At 42.7% G+C, this 20,872-nt stretch overlaps 1 protein-coding gene across 5 annotated transcripts in view; it reads left to right on the plus strand.

The window, feature by feature from the left end:
* Window positions 1-310: 310 nt before the first annotated feature.
* rnf220a (ring finger protein 220a) overlaps window positions 311-20,872 on the plus strand; it is a 122,282-nt gene continuing 101,720 nt past the window's right edge. For 3 of the 5 annotated variants that reach the window (XM_079568848.1, XM_079568849.1, XM_079568850.1), the window contains exons 1-2: window positions 311-602; window positions 12,058-13,092. In XM_079568848.1, the coding sequence (XP_079424974.1) occupies window positions 12,438-13,092 (655 nt within the window). In that variant the 5' untranslated portion in view covers window positions 311-602; window positions 12,058-12,437. The remainder of the gene's footprint in view (window positions 603-12,057; window positions 13,093-20,872) is intronic. The other 2 variants (XM_079568851.1, XM_079568853.1) reach the window with 1 other exon arrangement.

Raw genomic sequence — 20,872 nt, forward strand, 5'->3', positions numbered from 1 at the left:
GGCTTTTCTCAAATTTAACCTATAGAAAGACACATTTTTCTAATAATAAAGTTCTAGTGAAACATGTCCGGAAACCCATTGTTTTGTGCCCGTGTCCCGTGAATCGGATCCCCGTGTCCGTATGTCCGCTGTGGAGGGTGACGAGCGCTGCGCGGCAGCACTGCGCTTCGGAGGGCGCGCTCTGGACCCTGGACACCCCTCCCTCCCGAACCCCCACCACCTCCACATCCACCCCCACACGCTCAGCCTCAGCTTCACACTCGTCGCCGTTGAGCAGACCCCCACCCCTCCCTCCCTCCCTCACACCGCGCTGTGGCAGCCCACTGTCTCCGATCCGTGCGCTCCCCTCGCGGCTCCGCTCCTCCTCTGACCGCCCTTCTCCGTCTGTCAGCGGAGAGTCGCGCACCGCTATTCCGAACATACGTTTGCTTCTCTTGAAAGTCCCGCTCTCTGCGTCTTGTTCTTGAATATTTGTGGCTGAAAGTGATCTGTTATCTGCAGCCTGCTGTCCACTTTCGGCAGCAAAAGTTTGCTCGTAAGGATAAAATAGGAATCCGGAAACAGGAGTCGTCAGCAGAAGACGCGGATTGCTCCTCGGCGCGGTGAGTGCCACTTTCTGAGAGACTTTTAATGTTGTTGGTGAGGAATTTGAGCGCTTAAGAAGCTACATCAGTTTGTGGCGTTACTTTCTGCTGGAGCTTTACGAGACGTTTCACCAAAACTTTCTGCGCTTCAGTCGGCGCGTGCTGTGGCATTTCCACGCGTAAGTCTGGACACATGTTTTTACACCGCTGTGCCAGCGCTTGTCCATCAGTTTGATACTGCGCGTCAACTTGATGCTTTAGCATTTACGATCATGTTTTTTGCGTGTCAAAACCAAGACCTACACTGCAATCAGAATTCTAAACCGCTCAGCGTTAAGATGTTTTGTTTTTTATTCTGGCATTAGGCAGAGAAAAAGTTTCCTTCAAATTCGGAATTTGTTTTTAAACTATAGGCTATAACAAACAGACAGTAATAGAAAGGTGAAGAATTAGCCTAATTTTAGTGTCTTTCTTCTCAGCTCATCAACCTCATCTTTGTTGGACCGCAGGCCTGACACTAACATGTTTCAAAAAGCAGTATTTGAAAGAAGAAACGACCTTCTGCAGTTGCTTTGTGCGTTTCTTCAGATTGTTAATAGGGAAGGTTTTAACCACACACATTTTCCATTTTTCGTTTCTTCTCCCTGTTGTTTAAGAAGTGGACATTTACCGTTGGCATCGGTGGAAATGGGATGCAACGTTACAAACTTAACTGTGGTCTCTCTTTAAAGGCAATTTGGTGTCTTTCTTTTTTCTTATAGGCGTCGCATAAATTAGTTTCTTATTGTAAAGGCTGGTGTGCGCGTGTGTCCACATCTTGAAGGAGCACGCGCACACGCACACACACACCACCAGGCCCACGCACAATCTGGAAACACCTGTTAACTCGGGGACCACTGTCATTTGCATCCCCCCTTGAAGCACGAGCGCCCGCCAGGCCACAGTTGGTCTCGGGGGCCTGCTGCCTGCCTCGTGCCCGAGCAGCTTGAGCCAGAAAAGACTCCGGTCACTCAAATTCAGATTTTTAATTGATGATCTCTTATTGTAAATGCATATACTGTAGGCTTATTGTTTTAGATATTTTTTGTTGAAAGTCTAATTTTGTTGAAATAACAGTCCTTTAATAATGGCCTATAACATCCCCACTGCATTTCACACAATAAAACCTTAGCAGTTTTTCGCTTTTTTTAAATTTTAATTTGTTTATTTAGGCTATGTTTTATGGTTAGTTTAATTTAAAAAGTCACAGAGATGAAGTGATCTTCTGAGGGTGAAAAAGCGGCAACATTTAAATGGATTTTGTGGAGGAAGTAAAAAAAAAAGGTCCTTGTCGTTTAGAAAGTATTCACGGCGCCGGTGATAAATTGCGCGTAAAACCCTTTTGGAGGAAGGTGCGTCTGAAGCGGGTCATTGAACTCAGTAAATTATAGTTCCTTAAAATCAGAAAGTTGCCTTATGAACGCACTGATCCCAGCATGATGGATCTTTTCACATTGATTTTTATTGACGGTCAGATCAGACGGCACCGTTTTCTAACGAGCGTCGAGCCTTTTTATTTTCCAACCAAACACATTAGTGAGCAATAATTATCCTTTGAGCGTGGAAAACGAGCACAAGGAGAGGCGTTACTGACACATATATTACTGCAACACGCTAAAGCAACTCCATATGCCCGAGTGCATTTGCATGTCGAAGGCTGTGCTGCTCGTGCGTAAAAAGTTATTTTTGCAGATTGTAATAAAACGTTAAAGCGCTTTACGCTCTAATTTGAAGAGTATAGGCGTCTCGTTTTAGAAAGGTGGCACCGAGATCACACTGATTCGGGGGAAGGCTTATTGAATTAAAGGTATTTTAAAATTATTTTTTTACTTTTTTAAAATTAAATAGACCCATGATTCATGAGCAGTTATTGCATACAATTGACTTAGAATAGAGCATTGAATATTTATAATATTTTTTAAAACTCTAGCAATACATTATTGTTGTGTTGTGTTGAAGACGTTTATCTAAATGTAATGTTTAATGCTTTGACTATTTTAATAATCAAATATATCTTTTTAAAGAGAGGTCGATTCAGTCTTGTTTGTGACACAAATATTGTTGCGCGTCCTTTTTGTCCCTTGGAGTTTCTGAGCTTGTCATTTCCTCTCCTTTTTTCTGGGTTTTTTACGCCCACCTTGTATTAAAATCATTTTCTTCTTATTCGGCGTTTTAAAACAGTCTGTATTACGTGGTGGCATTCATGCAGTGCACACGGAAGCTCCAAAATGTATAGATAAAAACGCTCAATGTTGCTATTTAAAAAGCAATCAACGTTCATTTTATAGCATACATCCTCCAATGATTCATTGTGTGTTTTTTCCCCCCGCCTATGTAGCCCAGCAGCAAAAGCTCCCGTTTTAAATAATTATTTAAAAATGTTGAGGTTGGAGTAAAAGTAGCGAAAGATGATTCATTTGTCACTGGTTCCCATTATCCTCGCCTTTTCTTTCGCCTCTCTCAGCAGTCAGCTGTTATTGCTCGTCATTGATCTGGCTCTTAGCTCTTTTTTGCGCATCGAGGAGTGAAGTCAAATTAATGTCCGTTTTACGCCTCCGACTGTGCGAGATCGATGTCGTCCGCGGATAGTTCATGTTAATTTTAACGAACGATTTTTAAAAATATATATTTTTATTTTTTTATTATTGTTTTTTTTTTTCTTAACAAAATCTTTAATGGTCATTTGTGGTTTTGTCTTTGGCGTTAAAATAAAATGTTTTCTGAAATAAATTATGATATATAGGCCTATGTTTGATAAATTGTCAGAGATTAATTTATACCTGTTTCTATTCTTTCAATCTGCTTCTTCTTAAGTTTTGCTATTTTTGTGTTTGTTGAAAACTCATTCCAAATCTCGCATTTCTATGTTATGAAACGTCCATCTAAAAAGGCCTCATAATGTCTTATAGCCCACGCACGCTCTACTTTTCCCGGCTTTGTTATTTGTTAAGATTTAAAAAGTGATCTTGTTCCTTGAGACAGCCTTTTCTACTACTGAACCACCCCCTCGTGCGTCTGAATGTATAATTTTGCAGCACTAATAAACGCAACGCTACAGGCACATTACGCACGCTGTTAATTGAAATAAACCTGGGGCCGATAAATAGTGTTTTCTTTTACGCAGTGGGTGTCGCGCGATTTTTTAATTCTTTTTTTTTTTTTTTTTTGCTTCCTCCCTCCCTCCCAAAACTTTAGCTTGTTCTAAACACAGTAATTAAGTGGCTGAAAAAGCAGGATGCAATCATTTTTAATGGATGCGTTTTGTGACGGTGTCTTCTCTTATCAAATTCGCGTTTGAAATTGCAGCCTGTCTTCCACAAAAGGCTCGACGCGCTTGATTGATCTCTCCAATATGTTTTTGCTCAACATGCTCAACTTTCCCACACGACGTCTTTACTTTGAATTGAAGCGTATTGTTTATGAACAGGAGTTAGTTTTCAGGAAATTCAAAAGTTATTTATTTGGAAAGAAAATATGTGTTGCTCCTGTTTTGATTTGTTGATTATAATTCTAGTTTTTGACCATGATTTTAGTACTATATGTTGAAGTAATGTATTTGTTTGAATGTGTGTGTTGTTGATGTCATTACATTGTTGGAATCTTCCCAGAATCGTCTATAAAGATTAGCAATAATTTGAAAATCTGCTTAAAGCTATGGCCTTCTGTCCACAATCCAGTTAAAAGACCAATTTTCAATTGCCATATTTCAAAAGAATCACGAAAGCCCGGTGTCTATCCTCTCTATGTGCTTCCAGACCGACTTTCTCTCTATCGATGGCAGGAAAGGAGAGTAGCTCACGTCCAGTCATTTTCTATTGGAAGGAAATCACTCCATGGAAATCAGTGCAGCAGTGTTTAATGGTTTGATTGCATTGGAGCAGGCAGCCACTGGTAATACCGTTAAACCCGGCAACAAGAGAAAGTCTGAGAATTAGACTAATGGCTGTAGTGCGAGGCCGACTTGTGTCGGATGTCCAATACTTTCTATACTCCGCGTATTGTTTCGTTCTCTCCTCCCCCCCCCCCCTTCCCTTCCCTCCGTCTCATCAGGGCTCTCTCAGGTTTCCTCTCATTCGTCAATTACACCATAAGCCGGATCATCAAACTCCCTGCTTGGAATGTATGTATCTATGTCTGAATGTATCTATGTGTCTGTGCCCCACTCCCCAGAAGACACTGTCAGTGCATTTGCGTGTATCGATTGCACACAGGCTGTATCTGTGTAGCCGACTTATCATTTTTTCCCCCCCAACGCAGCCAGTCGGGCATCCAGGAAAGGTGACTTGTGTTGCTGCTTTGTGTCTATCACTGAAGAAGAAGAAGACAAATACAAAAAAGCTCACGTTCACAGTGATGAATCTTCTGAATGCCTTTTAAAACAAGGCCACTGATCCAGATTATTTTCCGTGTCATCCTTTCTCCTATGTTCTGTGCTTACACTTGCCACAGTATATCATAACTTCTACTATTAAGCTCATCAGTGTGGCTTTTTCCTGATGCAGTTCTATATCCAGACTTAGGCCTGACTCCAGAGCCCTATACTTTAAGTGACATCTTTAGAATAAACACTTTTTTTTCCCCTTCATGTTAAAGCGGCCCTCACTTCAAGTCTATATTAACCCAATAACAAATTCATTCAGTCTAAAAGTGTCCTTAAGCAAAACCCTTGATTGCTTTTGTGTATGTGCGCCTCTGACCTTTGCTCTGTCATTAAATGAGCAAACCATCTCCCTCAGGGCATATTGATGGACGATATTAAAAGTCAAACAAGTTATCTTTTTGCTGCAATAATCTAAACTAACCCAGTTTATTCTTTGTGCTCTCTCCAAGCCAGGATAAACGAGTAGGCAGTGCAAGAAAAGAAAACCCATACGCTAAATCAGTGCAAGAATAACTACCGCAGATATTTTTGGGATGAATTCAATACTCCTATAATAACACTGTGAAGCATTATGGACTTTACAGCTAAGGATTAATAGCGCAGATCACTTAAAGACACGCGGCCCATACCTGGCTTCTGCTTTCCCTGTTAAAACTTGAACTAATTGGCTTGTGCTCGCGATGCTGCTTGTAGAACAAACCAGCCACCCCAGCCGCCTGTCCGCCTGCCAGCTCCCCAGATTAGTGAGTGCGCTGTAGTGTAGTGTATAGCAATAAAGAGCCATAGAGGTGCGGACTTGGCCAATGCGCCACACGCACACACAATGCTTTTTTACACTGTGTCAGGCCCGGGTCACCTGTCGCTCAGGGGGAGACATCCGGGCGTCAGCTGTCAGAAAGATCAGGTTTTGTGAATAGTCAGAGTAGTCAGCAAAAGTGGTTGTTAAACGCAGCGTAGGATCACGTCAGCAGCTCCTGCGCTGTTGATTAGTGTTGGGAAGAGATGTATCTTCTTCAAGGAAATGATCGCATTGTTTTTGCAAGCTGTTTCAATTTAGGGGTGAATGTGCTATGAGTATAAAGTCATCTAGACAAACAGGCCCGGTGCCATTTAAGGCAACAGAAATATACAGAAGCTAAGGTTTGGTTTACCAGTGGCCCCTAAAATACACTTTGGTACAGTAATCTATGAGCAGTGGAATTGTGTGCTTTTCCCATTTAGCCCTGTCGACTGCAGGAATTAGCCGGCCCAGTTGAACCGGGCATTGCCTCTAACACCACAAATAGAAGTCTTGCCACAGGTCAAGCCATATTTCCACTTGGAGTTTGTCGACTGGCGGCAGCTCGGGATCTGAAATCGCACGTTTAAAGCGAATACCATTCATGCAGAAGAGTTTAAGATAAGAATGAAAAATGCAGCTACAGAATTGTGAATTCATTTTTGCTACTATTTTGTGGTTACAGATTTAATTTCATATACATGGAAGAGATAATGACGGAAAGAGAACAGACAGAAAACACTAATGTGGCATGTATATATCATTCAGTAAACAAAATAAGGTCTTTAAGCTTCCCTCTGAAAAAAGGATAGGACAGATCATACGGGAGCAGGGGAAAGTAGAGAGATAAATGGCAGTGATTTGTATGCACAAGGACATTTGAGCTTTGCCTTATGGCCAGACATGAATGAGTAGATTTCAATAGTATTGACTGTTTCTTTGGACATCAGCAAACATACACAGAGATGCAGCAGCCCAAGTTGTGCACAAACAGCCAGCAGTCTGTCTGGAATACAGAGTGGAGAGGCCCAGCCAGAGCCAATAGCTACTCCTGCTGCCTCTTCAACTAAACGACTGCAGAAGTTAAAAAAAAATTCGCTTTGACATTGTTGCGATGTTAATATGTGCATTTTGCTATTGACACTACTTGCATTAAAACCCAGGTCACATACAGACAAAACCGGCAATATCAAGTTGTTTTAGGCCAAGAATGTATAGCGTTTGTGCATTTTCTGTAGCTATTAAAAGATTTGTAGTTCACTGGCCAATGCACTTTCTATTGGGCAACTTAAACCTTTTATTACCATCCCCCCAAATGTAATCCTTGCTCACATCTCACTGAAACTTTTGTATCTCGTGTCATATTTGATTGAGGGTATCTTCTCCCTGAGGATGGCATGACTGTCAGGCCTGTCTCGTAATAAAAAGTACAACTGCCGCTTTCACGCTTGTCAACAATCTGTAAATATATCCACAGACCGGGATGCTGCGGTTTTGATGGCTTTTTCTTTGTCTCCATTAGAGAGAAGAGTGGGAAAAAAACTTGAGCAGCGGCGCTTCCCGACAATTTACCCCCAATCTCTCACACACAAGTACACACGCTAGTCACGGAACAAGAGGCATTTTTATAACTCAAATTGAATTCGTTCTACTCCGCATCCCGGCAGACACACTCGAAAACTTGATGTGACAAGTATAGGCTCCAGTTTGGTTACAAGAACAAAGCGGCCATGCAAAAAGTATATCACTAAGTGGCAAGATAAGATCGTATATCTCTCTGTGTATTGGTTTTTCACATTAATTAATTTTTAAAACCGTTGCAGAATACAGTCTTGTGAGTAGCTGCTAAACATTATACTAGAATTTCAACCATGGAAAAGATACCCCCCATACTAAAGATAATTCAGACAAATACATTATGTTAGTTAAAAATAATAATAATGTATATAGTCACAGTTATGACACATGTGGCGTACCTCATATTCCCGGAGTGAACATTTCCGTTAGAATGATGTTATAGTACATTGTTGTTGACACTGTAATTTAGGCGGCTGCTGTAACATTGTCAGTGAAAGTGCAGATTTGACATGAAAAGCCTCGTCTGTGTTTGTATTTAATATGGCTTTGACAGCTGTATCATTCTTGCACAGTGTAATGAAATTATGACAGCATGTAAATGTTCCCCCGTGACATTTTCTATTATAAAATGCATATAGCCCGTGTCACACAATGTGTGGGTGGCAAATGGGATTGTAAGTGGCACCGAGTGACATTATGCGGATGTCCGTGAGATGTAATTGCGCTTGTATATTGATGATATGCATAGGTGTATGTCATCGAGCATTATGATCATTGTCTAAGAGGAGAAGTCGAGACTCAGCGCACTGACAGCTGCTTGTGTTTAGAGTTTAACATTACATGATGTGCTGCGGCAAAGTTGGTCTGTTATGATGTGCTGATCTGAAATATCTTTTATGCGTCCTGGACTTCTCATTGGATAACACAATACAATTAACAGCTAAGGTCAAGGCTCATATTTCTTTGAATTATTTGTAAAAGGCCAAATATTCACTTTAACAGAAAATTGGGGCTATTTAAAATGTTTGTTGGACTGGACTGAACTGAACTTCTTCATGCAAAAATGGGCCAAAAGTTCTGTAAAATGTGCTCTATATTTTTGTACAGAATAACACTGTCTTGGCTTAGTACAATATCAAACAATTAGACTGGCATGAGGAAGGATCATTGTGCAACTTTATTTTTGTGTTACTGTAATTAGATGAAAAAACAAAACACCACCAAAAATACAGATATAATGAAATAAAACTTGGAGACCAGGCCAAGCCGTGTGAAGTAAAAGGTTTACGTCTAATAAGACAGTTCCTTATACACTGTCTCCCTGTGTGCCGCTCCAAAGGCGCGCCCTCTCTCCTGTAGTGAATATCCGGTGTCCTGTTATTGGATTGGCTGCTTCCTGACGCTGCGGCCCTCGCGACTCGCGCTCCTCGGGCCTGTGCGGTAATGATAATAAAATTGAAATATCCCGGTACTTATCAGTGTATTACCTCGCTATCAACATGGCAGACACACTCAGACTTTAGAGGTTACACAGGAGAAAGCGAGACACAGCGTGAATATAGAGAAGATGCAACATAAGAAAGGGAGGGAGGAGACGAAGGAGGGAGAGTTTTGAACACGACTCTGATTCAAGTTTAATACCGCCTACTTCATTGTAGTTTTATTTGACTTTAGACTTTGACTGGTAATTTCATGTCCTCCAGAAACTACAGTACATTTTGTCTCCAAATGCTTAAGGTTAAGGCATGCTGTATGGATTTTATTACGTAAAAAAGCATATGCTATTATTTATCTATAAAATATTCATTGTAAATAATTTTTTCCAATGCGTGACTGGCTTATTTTCATTTAAAATAAACTTTTACTACTTTACATTTCTACTTTAGAGTGTTGTTATTATAAGGTACTTACAAGGTGTTATTTCCCAGGATGCACTGCGGTGGGGCGGTCGGGGCGTAGGTAAGGGAAGAGGGGTGAAGAGTGGCGTGTAACCCGACCCTGTGGCATCTGCCCAGACCAAAGTCATGTTAGCATAAACCTCTCCTCAACGCGCCACGCTGGCCTGCTGTACATTTGCGGTATTGTAAAACATCTCACATCTCGTGGTTGCTCTCTGCAGTTGTCGGTGCGAGAGAGTGTGTGTGTGCGTGTGTGTGTGAGCGAGGCAGGGGGCTGTGGGTGCCAAGGCTCAGATCAGGTTTGGAAATTGATTTGAATGAGTGTTGTGGACAGCTGATAGCTATAAAAGATTTTCTCCTTTCATTTCCCAGGGAGTTTCTACTTTGATGTTGGCTCCTGGTCAATGCAGCTTTGAAGCTCCACTTGATACTGTGAGATTCTAGCGGCAAAGTTATGTATGTGGCTCCAGATCTGACCTTGTTCAATTCGACCATGGCTGACACACGTATAACCTCGGAAAAACACTGATCAAGCATAACATTATGACCACTACAATTGTAACTTGAACATGCTCTATGACTTGACATTTACTTGTTTATCATATTGGGTCACACTTCTCAGGCCAGAACAATGTATCACTCAGTTCGTGGTAGGAACATAACATTGTCTCACAGTTATTATGGTTATACTTCTGATGATGCACACAATGTCTTGACTTTTCACGTTTCAGAGTTGGACTAATGTAAAATAGCTACACTCCTGCTAAAGAAGATCTAAGTAACTTGTTTACCTTAATAAATCCTTTCCGTAGTCCCTCTGGGGGTAATACAAGAGTTGATGGGATGATGGGGTCTTTCATCTTCCCCTGGTGTCTCAGGCCAGAAAGCCACAATTGCAACTTTCCTTCCTCCAGGTCGGAGCCACCAATACACACTAATGGAATCCCGAAGAATAAGCTAACAGGCTAATGGGCAAAGCTAACTGTGGGCAAGCGCCAGTTAAACAGTATTTACAGCCAAGTTTGAGTGAAAACAACTACCTTCATCGTGTCATTGGATGAACAACATCCCTTTCTCCCGTTGTCTTTTCTATCAGCGTAGTATTTACTCTCATAGACAATTAATGAGTAAAAAAAATACAACATGCTACAACACGTGCAGGGGCACTTATGGCCTTGAGGGGCATGAGTTACTTAGTTCTGCCTTAACACTTCCTGACGTTAGCCTTGCCCTTGGCCAAAAAGGACAAAATGCAATGTATGCTCTGTAAAGAAATACTTAAACTTTTCATCTCTTTTTATCGGTAATGTCTGTCATTTTTGTATCAGCTGGTAGATAGTAATTAGTAGACTTTTTTGCCCTGGCATGTATGAAACGTGTTCTCTTCATTTGACCCATCCTCTGCTCCTCTAACTCATTAGGAGGAATGGGCGGCCACAATGCAAGAGAAGCACGAAAATAGATATGTGTATATTTATATTATATAACTTCTATCCTGTTTGGCTGTTGCCAAAGTTACCTTAAAACCCAAGTGATCCATGTCAAAATCTCTTAAATTCCATCAGTCACCTTGCTTGCGATAAACCGACATTTACATATGCGCTTCGATCTACATCTCTAAGTCTTAACATGCTTCGCAAACTAGCCATCTTCAAATCCCCCCTCGACTTGAGAAAAATCCCCAAATTGTACCTCGTCGTCTGATCTTGCGTTCCTTTTGACCGACCAATCGCCACCTTTGATCTAAATCCCGAGAGGCGAGATCCCAGTCTGTTGCCTCGAATTCCTGGGGGGGGTCGCGGGGTCAAGTACGGCTAATTTATTCACTCAGTCAAATTTCCTCCGGCTCATAGGAAACAGATGGGGAGGTCCGATATGATATCAACCATCTCAATCACTCGGGAGGACAAGATGGGCGAGCAAATCAGCTGGGATGAGGGGATGCGAGGTGGGAGAGATTGATAGAAGAGATGGCAAGGCAAGGCTAGGCAAAATGTGGAATTAAAAGAGGGTAGATTGAGAGATATCCATAGCATAGAGTGTGTCAGGCCATCCAAGTGTGGAGGCATCGACATTATCAGATGTGTGTGGTAAAGTGTGTGCCTGTGTGTGTCCTTATCTCCAGACAAGTGGTTCTGGTCCAGTAAGATCCGGGGAGATGGTAGGAATAAGCCGCTTAAAACCAGATCTAAGATGGGGAAAGGGCAGAGTAGAGAGAGATGGAGAGAAGGAGGCTGGAGGAAGCTAGAAAGAAGGACAGGTTGAGAGGACGGACGACAGAAAAAGGAGATTTGGAAAGAGAATGGAAGAGAAAGAGGGCAAGGTTCAGGAGATGTGAAGGGGTGAAGAGTTTGGGAAGGTTTCTTTAGTGGAAAAAGGCAGAGAACACCAACAGAGACAGAAGTTTGGTTTGAAATGTGCTCCTGTCAAAGGGCAGGGATTTACAGGATTGGATCAACAGTGTCAACTTGAGGACACTTTTCCCCAAGAGGGTCTGAATTTGTGGCTTTAACAACACTGTCGTTTAAGAACAGCCTGTTCCCACAGGCTTAACTGCAAGTCTTTGTGTTCAGTGGATCCAATAAAGATGCTGCTCTCTCCTTAAACAAATTGAGATGAGACATTTCATACATTTCAGATTCAGCTGTCATTGGGAACAGTTATTAAACATGTACATTGATTGTCTAAGTAAAGTAATTTTTCAGTCTGAATATAAACTGATCTTTTATTGTTTTAAAGTACAGTACAACCGAATCAGGCAACATAAAATAATGACTTTTCTGTTGTTTATCCCATTAGTTTGCTGACCAGAAGAACAGAAGAACCAGGATTGATCAGCTGCCAGAGCATCTGCTTCTGTGACATCGATCTACAAGGAGACACCAGCGTCTTATGGTCCATGGAGTGAGAAAAGACAAAACCCCACAGCACTTTTCTTTATGGAATGGAACTCAAATCAAGTAAAGATTACAAAAGACGTATGAGTCCATTTGAAGTGCTCAAAATGACATGCTAATCTGAAAACACTTTAGTACATTTTTCCAGATAATAACATTTACAAAATATCGTCTGGCGATTGCTACATATCAGTTTATTTATCTTTGGCGACCACCGCCCTTTTAAAGGGTTGTGGACAGTTTCAAACTATTTGCTTTTAGTGCTCAAAAACACACACAGACATGGACCTCCACCGAGCAGCCTTCAAGATGGAGAGCTCCTCCTACCTGCCCAATCCTCTGGCCTCCCCTGCTCTCATGGTCCTTGCTTCCACTGCAGAAGCTTCCCGGGACGCCTCTATTCCTTGCCAACAGCCTCGGCCGTTTGGAGTCCCTGTCTCAGTGGAGAAAGATGTACATTTGCCATTTAACAATGGCTCTTACACCTTCGCTTCAATGTACCATCGCCAAGGTGCTGTCCCCCCTGGATTCCCCAACAGGGACTTTCCCCCTTCCCTGCTCCACCTCCATCACCAGTTTGCTCCTCCAAACCTGGAGTGTTCCCCCATCAGCATGCTCAACCACAGCGGCGTGGGTGCCTTCAGGCCCTTTGCCTCTCCCCCAGACGACCGCGATGGAGTTCCAGGGGGATATCAGTCTGCGTTCACCCCAGCCAAAAGGCTCAAAGGCTGCCTGGACCCAGACGCCTCGCCACACTTGCGGTACTCTGACGCTGAGGGGAAAGAATATGACTTTGGTGGTGCCCAGATCCCTCCTGGAGGCTCACCCAGCAGTGCCCTGAAGGCTGTGGAGGACAGCAGCAAAAAGATCTTCGCCGTGTCCGGCCTTCTGTCTGATCGAGAGACCTCTTCCAGCCCAGAGGACCGTATCGAACGCTGTAAGTCAGTGCCTTTATTTCAAGCTTCACATACAATGTTTATGACACGCTGTGACTTTTTAAGAATGATTGACTAGGCAGTGGTTGCTTTAAAAGTCAAGTACACAACTAAGAACGCAAAATCACCCGCTAGGTGCATTTTTTTTAATGTTGCGCAGTATTGTTTCAATTTCCATGAACACCAGCCTCACACATGTCGTTGAGCAATCTTATCTATGTTTCTTGTCATCATTTCTCTTGGCCCCTGTATCACTGTGCCACAAAGCTTCAGTGCTCACATTAGCATTCAGTGGTGGAGGGCTGCCATTTGGCCCTCACGCACGGGGACTCTGATTAGTCTGTATATACTTGTGTGTGTGTGTGTGTGCATGAGGGTGTGCAGTTCGGAGCCCGGTCGCGCTCTTTGCCATCAGCATTCATCATTGCTTCACACTGGCAGGGCGGTTGCCAAAAGATTTACCCACATATCCCCAACCTTGGCACACTGTCCTCATGCAAGTTGTAAGAGTTCCAGGCGCAGACACAGCGGCACTCCTGTAGACACACAAACAGCTTTCAGCCCGAGCGCCGACGCCTCGCACACATGTCAACAAGCTGCAGCAAATCCTGGTGACAAATTAGGAGTGGCAGAGACGTGCTTATAGTGTATAATTTAGAGGAGAAAATCTTTCAAGTTTTCTTTCTTTTTTTTTTTTTTTTTACACTCCTCAACCTCTCGTCCTCCAAAGTCATTCTGTTTCTTGTCTTTATTTCCTTATTACTCCTGCCTGTCCCTCTCGATATCTCGGAGCTTTTGTGTGTGAGCGGTGAATCCTTGATGGAGCACATGAGAAGCAGAGGCGGCGACCTGAGACTGATCCGATAAAAAGACCACCGCAGGAGAAGAGCGCGCAGGGTCGAAGGGACAGGGATGAAGGAAGCAAAGAAATTGGGGGAAATTACTCTTTGCTGGTACTTTCCCGTTGATGAGACTCCAGGAAGTTTGACAACCATATTCAGAGGAGAAAAGTGTCAGCAGTTTGGAAAAAAAAAAAATTGCGCACAATTTGATGATTAGGATTTTTGTATTTTTTTTCACATACTGTGCAGCCTTAACATAGAGTATGTTCAAGCAAAAGAGATGTTGAAGTTGCTGATGAGGTAGACCACTTGTGCCAAAACCCTCTGCCAAGGCACCTGCGATACATCTGCTCCCCGTGCTCGTAATTGAAAAACATGTACAATATAATCAACACGCGACCGGAGATGGGCATTCATGCTGTTTGCGCTTTCTCTTGGAACAGCTGGATTGGTATCTAATCAGGTTAAATGTTGGCACAAGTAGACACCACTGCTGCTACTGCTGCTACTGCTGCTGCTGCCGCTACTGCCTCCTATAATGCAATTCAAGGTACACAGCCACAGCTTACTGCAAAGAATTATGGGTTCTCCTCCGGCAGTTTTCGGCCGAGGCAGTGAAGGCGCACAGAACAAACAATGCTTTAGTACAATCCCATGAGGATCGTGCTCTCACAACTTCGGGAGCTCGTAGCACTCTGAATTGCCTGACACATACAGTAGCAGAATACAAGCTTATCAGGAGGCGTGAGATCATTAGGTTCAATAACGTATTATTGTATAACGTGTTATTGAACTTTGAATCGATGTTTGCCAGGGTGCTATACATCTTATCTGTGACATTGTTTTATGATGTAATTGCCACGGCAGATTACTTACTTATTAATTATATATTGGCCTACAGTTACTAGCAGCAACTCGCACAAATGCAAAACATACTGGGTCCTATAGAAAAAGTTAGAATGATGTCTTGATGGGAATAAAACAAAACAAAAAATCTCAAAAAGCCGGTTTGTGCCAAGTTTATGTTATTAAACTATTTACGAAAAATCTAGAAAGAAGATTTAGCAGTAGATTTTACGTTTGGCTAATTCACACTGTCCTGTCCACTATATATCTTATCCAGTACACACTCTGAAACACTAGACTTTTTCCGAAAACTACCTGCGTGTATAGAAACCCCATCTTCTCTCTGTGCTTGTGCGGGATCCCGGCTACCGGCGCTCCAAGCACCCGTGGGCGACTCTCCACTAAGCCCTTTCAAATCCCCCTCCTGCACCTGGAGGCACGTTAGCTCTTAGCTCAACCCGCTAACCTGTCATCCGCTAAACCAGCACATAAAGGCCCCATCATGCCCTAAGAGGACTAGGCATGTCATCTCATTGTAAAAGCGATTAGAATCACTGCATTCAAAGGGGGTTTTAAAGGAGAAGAAATTATTCAAAGAAAGTGGCGCTTACAGTAAAAAAAAAAAAGAGAGGGGACTAATAGGCTGTGTGATTGGAATTAGTGGGGTTGTTGACATAAAGCTTGCAGCCTCTTGCGGAAGAAGCAGTTGTTTGTTTGTGTAAGAGATTTGATGTTTTTTGGAGACGTGACAGTGTGTCTCCGGCACGTTCACTCGCTCTCACTTTTCCTTCTTTGTCGCTACGGTTCTCTGTTTATTGTGTGTTCTGATATGTGTGACAGTAGTTTATAACGTAGGACACCGAATTTCTTAAACCTAACCTTGAAAGCCGATCCCAGTTCCAATATCTTTCAACTTTTTTTCTACTTTTCACACAGTATTACTGCTTAGGATACAGGGCTTTACCGTTTGATTTCCCATTACCTCTATGCCAGATGATCATTTTTGGAAACAACAATGGAAATATGAATCGCATGACTTTCAGAACATGCGTATAGAGGTCGCACATGATCGGTTCCAATGAGGGCCGGTTATTTCGTTTTTTTATATGTTACTAAAAGAAAAATCTATCATCTCTTAATTGGCAGTGCCTAACCCAGCCTCTATGTTATTCTGTTTTCCCTCCTCAACCAACCCAAACTGACAGATGAGAAAGTGTACTTTAAAAATAGTGAAATAAAGGTCATCGGGAAGACAAATGTAAAATTCCTGGCAGCGACCAAAAGGCAGATTCTTTTTAGCGAGAGGCCAGGGGAACGGAGGATGGAAGCCCGAAAGAAAGGGTAAAAACAGGGAGGATGATGAAGAGGAAAAAAGAGAAGTTTGAGCTGAAACGGAGATTCCAGCTGCTCGACAGAAATAAAAGCAAAGGAATTCTTAAGATGTCCCACCAAAGATATATTCACAGGAGACGGCGGGCCAAGAAAAATTGACTTGTTTTGTTTCATAATACGCTCAAAACAAAGATTTTGATTGAATGACTTATGGCCCTGAAACATTCCCCATGCGTTTTTTTTCCACTGTGTCACCCAGCTGTGAAAACATACATTGCCTTTCAGTCTATCTTAGGGCCTTTATTTGTTTCTCTTTTTCCAAAGTCATGTTTATCGTCTCTTTTTGGATGGGGTTAAATACTCTGTCTTCCCGAGGCTTCCCTAGATTTTTTCCCAAACTGTGCAGCCTTTATGCTAACAAGTTCTATGCATTTTTTTCCTGTCATTTTGCCTTTCGAGTCCAGTTTGACCTTCCTCTCATTTTCTGCTGATGCTGCAGTCCACAAGGGGTTAAGAAAATCCTTTACAGATTTGCTCATCCTTCTCCTCCTTGTCCTTACAAAAGTCCACCCTCCTCCCGCCTCTCTCCATCTCTTGCCTGTCACGGTCTAGTGGCGGGGTTAAGTTAAGTAAGAGTGTTCTAATAATTAGGCTTGGGACCGGCTCTCCTCTCTCTGCCTCCCTGCCTCCCTGCTGCCCATGTGTGTGTGTGTGTGTGTGTGTGTGTGATCCTGTCAGCACTTAGCCAGATGTTAAAAGGCTTGTCCCTCTCATGTTGCCTCCCTGTCACTCTCGCACACACCGGACCGAGCCTCACAGGGCAAGTCCCCCCGTCCCGGTGGCATTGTCCGCGACAGTGTGCCCTTCTGCATCGCCTTCTTTTGGCCAGCGTTGTCTTGTAACAGTGCTGTAAAGGGTGCCCAGAACTCAAGATGCTTCTTTGTCGTGTCAGATTAATGCAAGATTGAACTTATAGATCCCACAGCGGTTAAATGTACTTGTTATGACCGATAGCTTGCAAGAAAAGCATCCTACAAAGATAAGAATATAAACACATGTATTCACAAAGGTTTTCATTTGAAGACACCCTTGCGTTACTATAAATAGGTATGAATCTAAAATAAGCAATCTAAAAGGAAGAGGGTGACAGTGCTCTCTGGGTCACCGAAGTAGCAGCATAATCAAAGTTAAAGCAGTACTCATGTAACTCATGCCCCTAGAGGTCAGTGCGAGTAAATGCTACACTGACAGAAAAGACAAAGGAAGAGAGGGATATTGTTCATCCAATTACACAATGGAGATCATTTTTTTCACTCAAACTTGGCTGTAAATACTGTTTAAGTGGCGCTAGCCCACAGTTAACTTTGCCCGTTAGCCTGTTAACTTCTTCTTCGTGATTCCATTAGTGTGTATTGGGGCCTCCGACTCGGAGGCAGCAAAGTTGCAATTGTGGTTTTCTGGTCAGAGGCATCAGGGGGAGATAAAAAAGACCCCCCAATCATCCCATTAACACTTGTATTGCTCCCAGAGGGACCATGGAAAGGATTTATTACGGTAAACAAGTTACTTAGTACTGCTTTAAATAGCCGATGAGTCAATGTAAAATAGCCTTAGCCTAATGTCAACTTTTTACTTGTTCTCTCTACACCTCATTTTAATATATAAACCCTGAAGCAACAATGCTAAGGTGCCTCAACACATTTCAAAACGCTTAATTAAAACTTAATAATGATTCACGTTGCGTCTTATAACACTGATTAGGCCTGTATCAGTTGAAAACAATCTCTTCGTCTAAGTGTGTGCATGTGTGCTCATGTTGCTTCTCGTTGTATTGAAGTGGAGTAGTTGACTGTTCGCCTCTTCTCGCTCTGGGTGGTAACCGGACCAATTGTTTATGTGTATGTGTGCCTCTCGATGCGGTCATTGTTGAGATATTGTGCAGATCAAGGATTAGTTGCTTCCTGTCGAGCCCTTTGTCGAAGCCCCGGCCGTTCTCTTCGGACACACACCACTGTCCCTGTATGTGCTTGTGTGTGGGGGACTCTGTTACACAAATGAGCCACTAGGGCTGCTGCAAAACAAGTTTTTTTTTTTTTTTCTGTACTAAAAGTCCAAGGAAGTGGTTCTCAAACTTCTCACAACAAACGCAACAAAATAATAACGTATATCAAATAAAACATCTATAATTATTGGTATCAAAGTAACCAGCTATTAATTCAGATAGGACTTACTATTACTACATTATCTTTCTCTATCATGTAAATGTTCTCCAAATTGCCTCCATAACAAGAAAAAGGCACCACCAAACCAGGATGCAGTTTCACACCACAGCCTGGGAATCGCCAGCCTAAACGTTTCTTGGCATAAACAGGTTAATTCCATCCACCCCTGAAAGTCTTTCCCTTGATCGTCCCACACACAGACAGCAGGGTCATCCTCTCTTTCCCCCCCTCTTCTTTTTTTTTTTTTTTACTTGCACGCAGCGCCGGAATTCCACTTGGTTCCCCTGGTGATGTCAGCGGCGGCCAATAAAAAGCCAGCGTTAAAACTCCACCGAGTCCCATACAACCACAGCACACCTGGCAACACAACACACATTTAGGTTTTTAATATGTGCACCCACAAAGGCTAGTGTAAGGTCATTGTGCGAGTCAGGGCTCTGTACCTGCAGCTGTGGAAAAAAAGGGAGAACAATGCGCGCTTTGAAGTGCCACAAGTTTCATCAACACTTTTAGATTTGTGGCCTGTTTAAAAAAAGAAAAAAAGAAAAAAAGGTAATGGGAGTTATGAGGCTTACTGTACATGTGCTTCCCTTTGACACCGCACTTACTGTTAATTCAGTTGCACGTTGACCAGAGCGATGAGTTGAAATAGAGAAACAAACAACAAAAACAACAAGCACAATTTTAATTGCGCAATATAGAGCCAAGTTATTGTTTTTGCAGTTTAAGGTGATGCGATATCCAGATCCACAACGAACAGCTTAATACAAAAATGAAACTTATCAAATGAGTTAAAGTACATTTTTTGTCAGGATTTTCCTAATTAAATTCAATCGCAGCCTTGTTTTTGTCCTTGTAAATATGCACACAATTTTGCCATTTGTCTCGCTAGTTTAGTGTATTTGATAGTTGGCATGTTTCTCAACAGCTATTACACATTTAGGTCCGTGCCTGTAATGCCAGCAGCATATTCTTACAATATGCGAACAAATTTCCCTATTCCTATCACGGCATAAGTGCGTTTTCTACACCATAAAGCACAGAGTATTGCCCCATTTTCCCCCAAGGTACCCGGCGAAATGATTCAAGATGGGCCAATTTCTCAAAAGAACAGCAGCTAAAACACACAGTTCTTAATGCAGAAGTGTTAAGAGATTGTCTACCTTTCTCTCCCTCGTCTTTCCTCACTCTCCATCCTCTCCCCCCCCTTCCCTCCTCTCAGTAATCTAATCTGCTGCCAGTTTGTAGATGCAGTCTTGTGTGACAGGCCGATCCCCCTCCTTCCACTCTCACTTTCACACATACACACATAAAAAAAAAACCTGGCTAGGCCCGTATCCAAAAAGCCTGTTTACTTGCCTACCCCCCCCCCCCCCCCCCCCCCCCAAGCCTTGGTCACACCCTCTTTAATATTGAATTATTCATCAAATCTGATTGGTTCCCGTTGATGGTGGCCACGGTGCGTACTGACACTGTGTGCAAGTTTGGAGATGGTTTCGGCGGTTTTCTCAATGCACCCGCGCTCTGTTGCTTAGCACAAAATTATACACATTTCCAAAGTGTCCAAGCCGCGTGCACCTGCTGTGCGCCTGGAAGTGAAACCACCTCAAATCAGACAGACAGTGCATTTTTTTCTTTCATTTTTTTTTTTTTTTGCTGCGTTTTGTGCAATTCCTGTAAAACTTTCAGTCATCCCAGGGGGTAAAGCTCACCATCTGCTGCAAAGAGCCCCAGAAGTCCCCCGGAAAGGTGAAACAAATCAATAAAGGCTGCTTTATATGCATGCCAATGTGTGTGTGCGTGTGCATGCCCACGATTTGCATGGACCAAATCCATACAATTCAATATGAGGAGGGGACTTAGCGGTAAAGATCTAGAGGCCTTGTAGAATTGAAAACATAGATACCATATTTTAGTGGGATAGTAGGTCTGAGATCAAAAATGGAATGTTAAGAGCAAAGAAAGTTCATGACATACTATGGGACAAACTGAGACAAATTACGGCTGTATTATGTAATCTCATAACAGTATCACTCAGTATCATATGTTCAGAATGAGCTCTGAAGTACTGAGAGAATTACATGCAACATCCCAACCTTGGTAGAATGATGTTCATAGACACACGGTTTGTCGCTAATTCCCTTGATCCACCATAGTTGTCTGTCTTTTCTTTTTTTTTCCCAACTATAATGCTCGAACTTGGATTTCCACATAATCCGACGTGTCTTTGAGCGTGTGTGGAAAACGCATTCACGCCGTGGGTTTAGTTAAAGGCATAAACAGTTGATCGTCACGGATTTGCCCGCACTCGAGGACAATGCCGCGGTTTAAGAAAGGGATGAGTGTGTCAACATGTGCGCGCGTTTGTTTGTGTTTGCCGCCTCCAACACCTTGTGAGGCACTTCAGTTTGACCCCACGCTGCCTGTGCATAACTAAAAGGCATTAGCGAGAGGCACCAGTCTATTGGTCCACGGCTGCTCTTCCTCATGATGCACTCACAATCAAATCAGGACAGTTAGACTTAACATAATGATATTTT

The sequence above is a fragment of the Gobius niger genome, assembly GCF_951799975.1.
Source record: "Gobius niger genome assembly, chromosome: 13".
Lineage (NCBI taxonomy): Eukaryota > Metazoa > Chordata > Actinopteri > Gobiiformes > Gobiidae > Gobius > Gobius niger.